Source organism: Medicago sativa, chromosome 5, assembly GCF_051527215.1.
Source record: "Medicago sativa cultivar Bolivia chromosome 5, Bolivia_mono, whole genome shotgun sequence".
Classification (NCBI taxonomy): Eukaryota; Viridiplantae; Streptophyta; class Magnoliopsida; order Fabales; family Fabaceae; genus Medicago; species Medicago sativa.
In genome coordinates this window covers 14,785,892-14,799,078 of record NC_140753.1, presented here as the reverse complement: position 1 = coordinate 14,799,078, position 13,187 = coordinate 14,785,892, and the positions used below count along the sequence as shown (strand labels likewise).

Below are 13,187 nucleotides of genomic sequence, written 5' to 3'. Positions count from 1 at the left end.
AAGGGCGGAATATGGTTAGGAGGGAGCACTTGAAGGAAGGAGGTAGAGATGATTATGTTTGGTGGAAGGAGTTGGTGTGGATTCGTAATGTTATTGAGTTCGGAGATTGAAGTTAGTTTGAAGTGAATTTAAGAAGGGTGGTGCGTGATGGTGTTGATACTTATTTTTGGTTTGATAATTGGTTGGAGGTATTCCTATCACAGAACGATTTAGGAGGTTGTTTGAGTTGTCAATGAATCAAGGGGCGTCAATGGCAAATATATCTGCTTTGGGGTGGGATGAGGGAGGAGATGCTTGGAATTGGAGGCGTCATTTGTTTGTGTGGGAGAAGAAGTTGGTAGTGGAGTGTAGGGCTTTACTTAACATGGTTACTTTACAAGTTAGCAGTCGTGACCATTGGCAGTAGAAATTAGACCTGACCAATTGTTAGCTCAATCTATTCCCCATGTTCATACTCTTGTTTTAGATCTTCTTTGACACAATGATATTCCTTTGGAGGTATCTGTGTTTGCTAGACATCTTCTTAGAAATCGGCTTCCTACCAAGGATAACATATTTAGGCGAGACATCCTTAATCAATACTCTCAGCTTTGTGCTAGCGGGTGTGATGCTTAAGAATAGGCTAATCAATTGTTTTTGAATAGTAATTTCTTCAACACTTGACAACATGTTCAACATTAGATTGATTTCTCTTCGGTTGATCTTTCAAGTATTCCGTATCATTTTATGCAGTTTGGCTTTTTATCTTTCATGTATGTTATTTGGTTTTCATGTGTTTGAGTAATTTGAAAAGAGATGAATAATAGAATATTTAGTCGAAAGGAGGTCTCTATTCATAATCCTTTAGGTAAAATCAAGTCACTTTCCTATTGGTGCTTGAAGGTAAAATATGGTAATTTAGCCCTCGGGTATCCTGGTTGGTGGCGCATATTATCTCAACACTCTTTTTTGTAAAAACACCCGATTTTGTCAAAGGCAAGGACTAAAGTTTTTATTTGACTAAAATAAGAAATAAATATTTTTTGCTCAAAAAAAAAGAAATAAATATTTTATAAGGACCACAAACGTGTTTAACAATTTTTAAAATTGTAAATTGTTAATTAAATTAGTACCCCCATTAATATTCCAAGAGCTATGTAATGATGTTAAGTTGTCTTGACAAAAAAATGATGTTAAGTTGTTAATATCATAATAATACATTTTTTTACAAAAGCATATTATAATACATTTAAAACCAGGCAAGTAATAATAATATCTAGAACGCATTTGATAGAAAATCCAAACTAAAAGAAACTTGACCAACATTTTACAATATTTTGAATGACTTTGAAACATTAAAATTATGAAGGATAACATTGATACGGTTCTAAACAAAATGCATATTTAATATTTAGTGGAAAATCACTTAAAAAAAAAAAAACAATATTTAGAGGAATATGCTAAGAACATCCACTTTAACGTCCATGGTCCATTTTTAATGTGTAAAATTTAATTAGAGCTCGTTATTGGGGTCATTTTAAAAATGATGAGATTCATTTGAATTTCGCTTGATAAAAAATTATTGTTAAAATAGTGTTCCTACAAACTCTCAGTAAAAGAGTAGTGTTGTGAAATTATTAAGTTTCTATCGCTTTATGCGAGCCAATTTTTAAAATGTTAGAATCCACTTGAATTTCATCTGATAAAAAAAAATGAATACCGAACGTTAAAGTGAATATTGTTAGCACTCATTCTAGAGAAAATTAATTTAAAAATAAATTACAGTATAAAGCAATTTGAGACGCTTTTCTTGTTGTTGCCACCATATAATTTGGCTTTACTAGCTTCTTTTGATCAAGCATAGTTTCTTTAACACCCTTATTGTACTTTGGACCACTCAATATGAGGAGTAAAGATCAGTGTCCCTCGCATTTCTCATGCTTGTCTTAACTATCACATGACTCTGCAATGCCACGGTTGTTGGGCGTGGGGTATTAATTAACTCATAAGGTTGATTGGTTTCAACTTTCAAGCAACCTTTCATAATATTATGTAGAAACGATCGTAGTTGCATAATGTAGCTGAAAAAATAGGTCATGAAATATTCATTTTCTCGTGAATCTTATAACTACACATTAATTGAATCTATAGTTTCCTTGTCTAATATGCAATCTCTATAAATATTTTGTTTTCTTCATTGTAGATTGTACAGGCTATGGCCGGCTCCATTGGCAGATTAATTAGGTTATAGTAAGATCATTACGTACAAGTCACATTTTCTTTGACAAGGTTACGTACGAATTACATATGTATACGATTTCATCAATATAAATTAATGAAAACTGACTCCATTTTATTTTATCTATATATACTTTCTTCGGTTTCATTATAAACAAAATTAACTAATTAACATACATTAAGAAAAATAGTTTTTTTTTTAACAAATCAAAAATAGATATATTATAAACAACGGTGATTCACCCCTATTTATTATACATCTTTTTCTTCAATCAACAATAAAACATATGGAAAACATAAACTAACACTCTCTCTTAAGGATAAAATTGTAATTGTAAAAACAATAGTGATTACAAACAACTACAGTATAATACAAATATCTACTTTCTTAATTCCCGTGATTTTAACAAAAGGGTCTTATATATAGGAACAAATATATTATTTGAGTATATCATAGTATTTTGTTTACACATGTTTGCGTGACATTTATCACCAATTCATATGATAATAAAATGGGAATTACTTTTCCCACCCTATGGCCTTCTCCCGCGCCCTGTAAATTTTTCAAAAATGCCCTTGTGCATTCCGGATTATAGAATCCGGATTGCATTAGCACCATGAAAAAAAGTATAAATGATGGAATTTTGAATTTTGGGTGTAAAAATCATGGAGCTTGACATATATCAACCTTAACAGGAGTTTGACATATATCAACCTTGGATCATTAGTGAATATATATGCTGAAAGTTATTATTTTTCACTTGTAAGTGTGGTTTGTTTCTGCTTATCTCATAGTTTTTTCTAATATGCATATAGATGCAGTATGCAAATATCATTCGTCCAACGCTGCTAAAAGGCTCGTTCAGGTCCATAAAGTATCTGAAATTGGGTGGTGTGAATTTCAATGACAGAGGAGAACTTTTGTATGTTGTTAGTGCACTCCAATGTGCTCATGGCTTGGTTGAACTTATTATACAGGTAAACATGATTACCTAAGCTTCTTAGCTTATTTCTTATTGTTGTATTTTGACACTTTAATTTTTACACTTCAGAGTTACATCGATGTTTCTACCGTACAAGTGTCGGATCATTCAGAAGAGTCAGAATGCAAATTCAACATCGTTAAGGACTCTTACTTTTAAAGTTTGTCCTGGTTCTAAGAGTTTAGATGCACATAGAATTTCAGAAGACTTGTTACATATGAAAAAATTGGTGCTGGTGCATTCCGGATTATAGAATCCGGATTGCATCAACACCATGAAAAAAGGGTGTTTAGGGGGTTTTCGGATTATGTAATCCGAAAAATCATGTAACGCGCCCTATTTTTTGAGATTTCCGAATTACAAAATCCGGAAAAATCCGTAACTTATTTTTTTCACCCTTTAACAAAAGAAAACACCATTCCGGGTTCTAAAATCCGGAAACTCAAAGACATTCTTAAAAAAAATAGGGCGCGCAAGGAAACCCATAGGGTGGGAAAAGTAAAACCCTAATAAAATATGCACTATTGTACCAGAAAAAAGCACCACTAAGAACAATTATCCATTTGTAAAAAAAGAAGAAGAACAGTCATCCATTATACTCCCTCCGGTCCTATTTACAAGAGACAATTTACTATTTAGATACATTGAATAATTTATGTATTTGGTTTAGGTTCTTGACTAAATACATACATTATTCAATGTATCTAAAAAGTCAACTTTATCTTATAAATAGGACCGGAGGGAGTATACACATTGATCATGCAATAGAGTAAAATATTTGGGTGGAAAACATGCATTCTTAATTTTATTTTTTATAGGACCGGAGGGAGTATACACATTGATCATGCAATAGAGTAAAATATTTGGGTGGAAAACATGCATTCTTAATTTTATTTTTTTATTATACAATTAAATTGGAAAACCCTATGAGCTGGAAGATGAAGAGTGTGTGACGACTAAGCAAGAATTTTTGGGTGGCCTCTTCCCGCCGGAGGCAGACAGTGACAAATTTTGCACAAAGATTGTGGGGTCCACTATGACCTTTTCAAATTATGCATGAATTATTATTTAATTACATTTTTATATTACGACACATATGCATGACAAATATATTATTTATTTAAAAATAAAAGACAGTAAAAAAAAGGACAAATTTTAATCATTAATCTCGGATAAGAAAATGTATACCCCTATCCGTCTATTTTTGACAAATTTTAGATAATTACCTATTTTTTCATGAAACAATGAATTTAATTTTAATCAAAGATGTCACATTTATTTAAATACAATTTTTTTTGAAAGTATGTGACATTACACTAACACGAAATGACATACTTTTAGAGTGTGTGAAAAACCAAAAGATAGTCACACAAACTAATTTATGTACATTAATATCATATCATATGCATGTAGTAATAAATAAATTACCAAGGGAAGAAGAGAAAGGGACTCACATTTATGTAAGCCAAAGTATTTGGCCGCATAATCACTAGATTATGAGAATCTTTTTTCGGTTGAATAGTTATAAATCATCAATTAGTATCAATTATTATTAACTCCAAAGACCATTCATATTTTAGATTTTTTCTAAACAAAACACTCAAACATAGTCTTATGCCAAATGGAAATACAAGATTTAAAAAATAAAAACTATATAATATAATATAATAATGTTACTTAAATGATAATGAAGTTTATGTTTATGTATATTTAGTTGTGAAACAAGAATCTTGTTTCTCTGTGTTTTCTTTCTTTCATGTCAATCTTTATTTTTGAGTGAAGAAGAAGAAAGTGTAAAAGTAGTTTAAGTTTCCCAAAAGCCTCATTGTTTAATAATGTTCTCGTGACTTTCTCTCACTTGTTTTTTTTTTTTTGTCCACTGGTAACAATTCAGCCTCAAAAATCATAACTTCAATTATTTTTTTTCAACCAAATCTATTCTTAATTTGCTTCATCTTCACTTTCTCACTGGCCCAGATCTCTCTCTTGCACTGCACAACATTGTTTGTTCCATTGCTGCTACAAAGGTTGTTTTTTTTCCCTTCATCTTAACCTCATTCTTCATGTTTTGGATCCTCATGTTTTTTTTAGTGGAAATGCAAAGTTTCTTACTTTTGTTAACTTTGTACTTGCTAGTTTAATGTTGTAGCATTTTGGTTTCTGGGTCTGTTTCTTTCTTTGTCCTTCATAATTGTTATGTTTTTTTTTGGTGATAAAATTCATGAATTGTTAAAAAAAAATTGTATTTTTGTTAATTTCTTTCTGTTCTGTTCTATTTATGATATGGTTTTGAATTTATACCTGACCTGTGTTTTATGCTGCAATTTACAAGCTAACATTTTTATTTAAGTCAACATAGCTCAAATTGTGTGTGTGTGTGTGTGTGTGTGTGTGTGTGTGTGTTGTATTGTTTGAACTTATGTATAAGTTTTTGGTGATGCAGTGGGGGAGCTTGAAGAAGAACAAGCTTATTTGCTTTGACTAGTTTCAATTTTTGTTTGTTGGCAAAAGAATATGATATTTGATATGCCACCATCCGGCGCCCAAAGTGTGAGGACAAACAGATCTTCATTTGGTTCTATCAATGGTAGTGAGGGTACACCTTTACATAGCTATGCTACTGTTAGCAATGGCGATGGATATGACAGCGATGGCTCCAATTTCACACCAGCGTGAGTATTATCTTTTCTTTTCGAGTTACACCCTAATGTTTATAACTTTGTTTGTGTGGAAAATGAACATTTTATTAATTTGGGATGTTAGCAAGCAAATGTTGAAATTTATAAGTCACATTAGCTAATTTTACTTTTGAAGCTAGTAATATTATTTTCTTCTTCCATATTGTTTCTCTGAGGGTATGTTTGGTTCAACCATTGAGAGGGGAGAAATTTTAAAATCGTTTGTGTTTGGTTCATCGGGGAGAGGGGAGAGATTTTATTGAAGGGAAAGTGTACACAAGCTTAATTCTTGCATTATCTTCTTATTGTCTGATCCAGCCACAATTCTAAGAATGTACTTTTTATGCTTTTTGCATGTTTGGTTTTGCGGTGGGAAGGATTATTGATTCTACAAATTTGATTATGGCTGAAAGTCGGTAAAATATAAAGTGATTTATGTTTGAATGCATTCGTGTAAAAGTGTGGGTTGAACAATAATTTTATGGCTATATATCAATTGTAGAAGCAAAAACTCTAAATTATAGCTTCATGTTAGAATCAATTCTAGAGGCAAAATCAATTCTATTCGAGAACAATCAAACATGTCAAGATCAATTCTACACATCTAGAATCAACTTTACTTCCCCCGAAAGTGGAACCAAACATACTCAAATCTTGAATTGAATGACTAGCTAACAACAAAGTGAAATGAATTGTGTGTTTGCTCGTATGCAGTATTCTTCAGTTTTTGACGTTGTATTTTATTTTTACTTGCAGCACACCAACAACTCTATCAACGGCTATTCCAGCAGAACTCGCTGGAGCAGCACCTTTGATTGACAGATTTCAGGTGGGAAACTATATATGTTAATCTTGTTTCAAATATTATTTTCTTTAACAGTCATGCATTCCTATTATTTTGCGTCTCAGTGATTTTTGTATAACATTCTGCTTGAAAGGTAGTGTACTTTCTAATTTAGTGCTATATTGCTATGATCATGGGGACATGATCTTTTGTTATCAAGTTTTCTCAAATGTTGTATGTTATAGGTGGAAGGTTTTTTAAAGTTGATGCAAAAACAAATTCACTCTGCCGGGAAGCGAGGATTTTTTTCTAAACGATCCGTGGGACCCCAAGTTCGAGAGAAACTTACAATCGAAGACATGCTTTGCTTCCAAAAGGTAATCAAATACAAACTTTTCAATGTGGTTATTTTTTTTTATTAAGCACACGAAAATCTAACTCATGAGTTGCAGGATCCAATACCAACATCATTGCTTAAGCTGAATGGCGATTTGGCAAGCCGGGCAACAAAGTTGTTCCAAATGATTTTGAAGTATATGGGTGTTGATTCGTCTTCACTAAGCTTAGAGGACCGGGTTGAGCTTGTAGGTAAACTATACAAGCAAAGTTTGAAGCGTTCGGAACTCCGCGATGAACTTTTTGTGCAGATATCAAAACAAACAAGAAACAATCCGGAGAGGTAAATTTTTTTTCTTAGTATTTAGTAGCATGCTTCATGTTTTCTTTTCTTAGTCTTTGCTCAATGTAGCTGGATTTATGTTGTTTGTGTACTATTGGTTAATGGTTGATACATTTCTTGTCTCAAAATCAGGGAATACTTGATGAAATCATGGGAGCTAATGTATTTATGTGTGTCGTGCATGCCTCCAAGCAAAGACATTGGAGGATATCTGTCTGAATATACCCATAACGTGGCGCATGGCGTGGCTGTTGATTCTGGGATCCGAGGTGTTGCATTGAACACTTTAAATGCTTTGAAGCACTCTCTCAAGGCTGGTCCTAGGCATATAATACCCGGACCTGCTGAGATCGAAGCTCGGATGACTGGGAAAAAGCTCACAACTATAGTCTTCTTTCTGGATGAAACATTTGAAGAAATTACATATGACATGTCAACAACCGTAGCGGATGCTGTCGAGGAACTCGCAGGAATCATTAAACTGTCAACATACTCTAGCTTTGGCTTGTACGAATGCCGCAAAGTTGTCACAAGCGCTAAATCATCTGATTCTGGCAATGGTATGGCTTTTTCACTTCTTGCTTGTGAATATTATTAAATTAGCTGAGATCAGTAGTATAACAAGTCTTCTAATGTTATTATTCAGAGGAGTACATTGGTTTGGACGACAATAAACATATCGGGGATCTATTAGCGGAATTTAAGGCCGTAAAAGAACGAAGTAAGGGAGAAGTTTTGCACTGCAAACTGGTCTTCAAGAAAAAGTTATTTCGTGAATCGGATGAAGCTGTGACAGATCCTATGTTTTGGCAGTTGTCCTACGTACAAGTATGCCTTTTTTGCTTTTGTTTTACAAGTTTTGTTTGGTTTTTCTTCCTGGGCTGTCTAGCTTGAGAAAGCGGTTTCCTTTTATTTCCAGTTTTCACTAGTAATTACAAAAATGTCACTTTTTTTTTATCTTTCTACTTTGTTACCATTTCCTATACAAATATTTGAGATCAGGAAATAAGTGAAAAAAATGTTACATTTTTTAATTATGAGTGAAACTAGAAAATGTTTTCTCCAGCCAGACAATCTATTGTTTTGATTTGAATAGAATTCTGACCTGCTTCAAGGTATTGATTTGTTGGTGCTTGGATACTTATTTACAGTTGCAGCATGATTATATTTTGGGTAATTATCCCATTGGAAGGGAAGATGCATCAAAGCTTTCTGCATTGCAAATCTTGGCTGAGATTGGATTTGTTAGAAGACCCGAATCATGCCCGTAGGTGACTTTGAATGTTCATCTTGCTAGAAACTATGTTCCAATATTATTTTAACATCTTTTGATCGATTTTACTGTGACCAAACTTTACAATATTTTCTACTTTCTGTGATCTATTATATTATGACTGCAACTGACTGTGATTTCTGTGTTTATCAGTGATTGGAATTCCTTTCTCGAGCGATTTCTTCCCAGGCAAATAGCAATGACTAGAGCTAGACGCGAATGGGAGTTGGATATTCTTTCTTGCTATCATTCACTGGTATAAGAGCTTAACTTCATCTGATTGTTTTTCTTGTTCAATCTGTGATAAGATGGATTTCCCTTTTCAGGAGAATGTCACAAAAGATGATGCAAGACAACAGTTTCTGCATATAATAAGAACACTTCCTTATGGCTTTTCTGTATTTTTTAATGTTCGCAAAATTGATGATCCTATTGGACTCCTACCTGGACGAATAATACTAGCAATTAACAAGAGAGGGGTAAGATTCAAAACTGATTTAACGTCATAATGATAATATTACAAGGTTTATTATAATTTACATGTAATAGAACACTGAATTGTACTTTTAATTAATTAAATGTTTGTTTCTGATCAATTTTCTATAGATTCATTTTTTTCGTCCCATTCCAAAGGAATATTTGCACTCAGCTGAATTGAGAGACATAATGCAATTTGGAAGCAGTAACACTGCTGTATTTTTTAAAATGCGAGTTGCCGGTGTTCTTCACATATTCCAGTTTGAAACCAAGCAGGTATTGTTAACACCTTCATTGAAATTTACCATTTTACTCTTCAAGTTCTCAATCTTTCTCTTTGGACTTGATGGATATTTTTTTGTTAGATTGGAGTTATTTTATATCATTGTTGTTTTATCATTTTTGCAGGGAGAAGAAATTTGTGTAGCCCTTCAGACACACATAAATGATGTAATGCTGCGCCGATATTCCAAAACACGATCTTCTCCTACAGGTTCTTTGGATAAAGAAATTTCTACTGAATTTAAGTCTCCGAATATGGAATCGTATGAGAAACGTGTTCAAGATTTAACAAAAGCTGTTGAAGATTCTCAAAGGAAGGCGGATCAAGTAAGTCTAAGATTCTAATGTATGGTATATAATTTAGAGTATTACACAAGGTGTAGAACAAGCACCTAACTGTTTATAATATTTAAATCATGTTGAATAGTTGATGGAAAAATTGCACGAGAAGCAAATACAAGAAGAGGAGACTCTCCAAGAATTAGAAGGCTTGAAAGAATCTTTAGAAACTTCCAAGAATAGTCTTGCAGAAGTTACGAATGACCGTGATAGGCTTACATCACTATGCAGTGAAAAAGATAATGAACTTCAGGTAGAACTTTTGACTCTTGATAACTTCATCGTACGAGTCTCATTTTTATCTTTGCATTACTAACTTTTCTTATTGATCATGCAAATTTACTAGGCTAAAATGATAGAAAAAAGGAGCTTGGAAGCAAAGATAGCCAAGTTGAATAGTTTGATGATAGAGGGGATTACCAACAAGGACTCTATTGGAGCTAACGACCGAGTAAGATACTTTCTGTTGCTGATATTGATTTTTTCTTTTTCTTTTGCTGATCAACCACTGTTTTCATCTTTATAATGTTGACTTCCGATGTTACCTAATAGGCGTTGCAAAAGCTTGAAGATGACTTGAGACTTTGTAAAGATGAGCTTATGGCAGCTGAAGAGACCATCAAATGCTTGACAAATGAGAAGTTAGTTTTGAGACAAAAGATATCTGAGCTTGAGAAGAAGAATACTGAAGAGGTAAAATAGCATGTTGGAACTAGATATATAAATTTAAAAGCCTTAATTTTAAGATGATATATTCAATCAACATAAATTCTGGTTGGTGTGACGCAGATTAATTATGTTCAACGAAAACTTGAACAAGAACGCAAAGCTCTGAACTCTCAAGTACATGGCCTTGAAAGAAAACTAGATGTGCTTAAACAAGAATTGGTTATGGCTGAATCTACACTTTTGGCGAAGGACTCTGAATTGGCTGTGTTGAGGAACAATTTAAAAGAACTAGAAGATTTGAGAGAAATGAAAGAGGTTTTGCTACTTTTTATTTATAGGTTCAACATGTTCACTTTATTTGCGTCAAGTACAAAGTAATTTCATTTATCAATTTCAATTTTGCTTTATGTAGGATATTGACAGAAAGAATGAACAAACAGCTTCCATACTGAGGATGCAAGCGGCACAACTAGCTGACATGGAATCACTTTATAAGGAGGAGCAGGTTCTCAGAAAGCGATATTTCAATACCATAGAAGGTGAACATAAAGTTTAATGTCTATGTGAATGTGTATATATATTTACATATATAACTCACATACATAATAAAAACATTGGAATATGGTTATCTTTTTCAGATATGAAAGGAAAAATACGAGTTTACTGTCGTCTAAGACCCCTTGGTGAAAAAGAGATTGCCGTGAATGAAAGAAAAGTTCTTACTTTTGTAGACGAGTTTACTGTTGAGCATCCATGGAAAGATGATAAAGCAAAGCAACACATATATGATCGCGTGTTTAACGGCAATGCAACTCAAGAAGAAGTATTTGAAGATACAAGGGCAAGTCTTAGCATAACTACTAAGAAATAATAGTTGTTTACTTTTTTTTCCGAACAAGCAAAATAGTTGTTTACATTGAAATAGATTTAACATTTTCTTATGCTCGTTACTAAGTCTTTCTTTTGGAAATTCACAATGCAGTACTTGGTGCAATCTGCTGTAGACGGTTATAATGTTTGCGTATTTGCCTATGGTCAAACTGGCTCTGGAAAGACGTTTACAATATATGGATCCGAAAACAATCCTGGCCTTACGCCACGTGCTACTACAGAGCTTTTTAGAATTTTAAGGAGAGATGGTAACAAGTTTTCTTTTTCCTTGAAGGTACAATTGCAAAATGGAGCTTGATAAACATTTGTCTATCCATCTATATAAATTTATGTCATTAAATACATTTAATGCACACACAATTGTTGAGTAAATTAACCACAACTTTGATTTGACAAATGTCTTTCTTTACGGTTTGATGTAAACTTCTTTTTGTGTTTACGATGCAGGCGTACATGTTGGAATTATATCAAGATACACTTGTAGATCTCTTGTTGCCGAAGAATGCAAAGCGATTAAAATTGGAGATTAAGAAGGACTCAAAGGTTACTCATTATTTTTGTGATTGTAATTTTTCCATTTCATAATTCTTTTAATTTTATGGATTGGTCTCTTAAGCTGTGATTGTTTATTTTAGGGAATGGTAACGGTAGAAAACGCAACCACTGTGTCGATTTCCACCATGGAGGAATTGAATAGAATAATACAAAGGGGTTCGGAACGGCGGCATACAGCAGGGACACAAATGAATGAAGAAAGCTCAAGATCTCATCTTATACTATCAGTTGTAATCGAAAGTGTCAACCTTCAAAGCCAATCAACTGCAAGAGGAAAGGTATTAATTGTCTTATATCTATGAATATCTTTATATATGCAACTTATACCATTTTTTTTTTGTTAACTATTTTAAACACGAACATTTTATTATGCAGCTGAGTTTTGTGGATCTTGCTGGCTCTGAAAGAATTAAAAAGTCAGGCTCTGAGGGTAGTCAATTGAAAGAAGCTCAAAGTATAAACAAATCATTATCAGCACTTGGAGATGTTATTAGTGCTTTATCTTCAGGGGGTCAACACATACCTTACAGAAATCACAAGTTAACTATGTTGATGAGTGATTCACTTGGAGGCAACGCCAAAACTCTCATGTTTGTGAATGTATCTCCAGTAGAATCAAGCTTGGATGAGACGCATAACTCTCTTATGTATGTTATCTCTTTTCTGAACTTATAAATGTTTGACTTTCAAATTTTAAATAGTATAACTTGGCTGATTTTCACTCCTGTTAGGTATGCGTCGCGTGTGAGGTCAATTGTGAATGATCCAAGTAAAAACATATCTTCGAAAGAGATCGCTCGACTGAAGAAATTGGTTGCTTATTGGAAGGAGCAAGCAGGTAGGAAAGGGGAGGATGAAGATTTAGAAGAAATTCAAGATAAACGACCAACTAAAGAGCGGAGCGATGGCCGCCATTCAATGTAGTAGCTTCAGGCAACTGAGAGTTCATAAATGGCTTATAGTGCAATGGATTGACCACCTGCTGTAATTTTTGTCTATGGAATGCTGCAGTCTCCACATTCCAAGATCTCATAGGCTTAATAGGTTGTTGTAATTTGTTTCAGAGGGGTACAAGCTGTATAGTTTAATCATGTATATATTTTTAGTAATCTTTAACTCATTCACATATACATAAGTATATACATTATGCTACCTTAATATGATAGTTCCTGCTAACTAATATTGAAGACATGTCGTTTCACAATGACACAAGGAAATAGTGTTAGTATTGAGGTAAAATGAAGTGTTGGTATAGATTTCAAAATATAAGCTAGCTTCAAAAAAGGAAAATTTTGGGTACTTTGATACACTGCATGATTGTGAGATGGTATAAGGTTAGATGTTGATAATCTGGAGTTGA

General features: G+C 33.3%; 1 protein-coding gene across 2 annotated transcripts; it reads left to right on the top strand.

The window, feature by feature from the left end:
- Window positions 1–4,940: 4,940 nt before the first annotated feature.
- On the top strand, window positions 4,941–13,031 carry LOC146920387 (kinesin-like protein KIN-14I). Of its 2 annotated transcripts, XM_085713798.1 has the most exons (24): window positions 4,941–5,082; window positions 5,178–5,227; window positions 5,644–5,872; window positions 6,635–6,707; window positions 6,908–7,039; window positions 7,115–7,341; window positions 7,474–7,901; window positions 7,988–8,169; window positions 8,493–8,608; window positions 8,768–8,870; window positions 8,941–9,093; window positions 9,221–9,367; window positions 9,500–9,700; window positions 9,801–9,965; window positions 10,059–10,163; window positions 10,265–10,405; window positions 10,502–10,696; window positions 10,794–10,920; window positions 11,020–11,222; window positions 11,364–11,546; window positions 11,720–11,815; window positions 11,908–12,105; window positions 12,203–12,474; window positions 12,559–13,031. In XM_085713798.1, exons 3-24 carry the CDS (start codon window positions 5,715–5,717, stop codon window positions 12,749–12,751), a joined length of 3,798 nt encoding a protein of 1,265 aa, XP_085569924.1. In that variant the 5' UTR covers window positions 4,941–5,082; window positions 5,178–5,227; window positions 5,644–5,714; the 3' UTR covers window positions 12,752–13,031. The 2 variants fall into 2 exon arrangements, with proteins under 2 accessions (XP_085569924.1, XP_085569923.1); XM_085713797.1 differs by having other exon boundaries at window positions 9,221–9,700.
- Window positions 13,032–13,187: the final 156 nt, after the last annotated feature.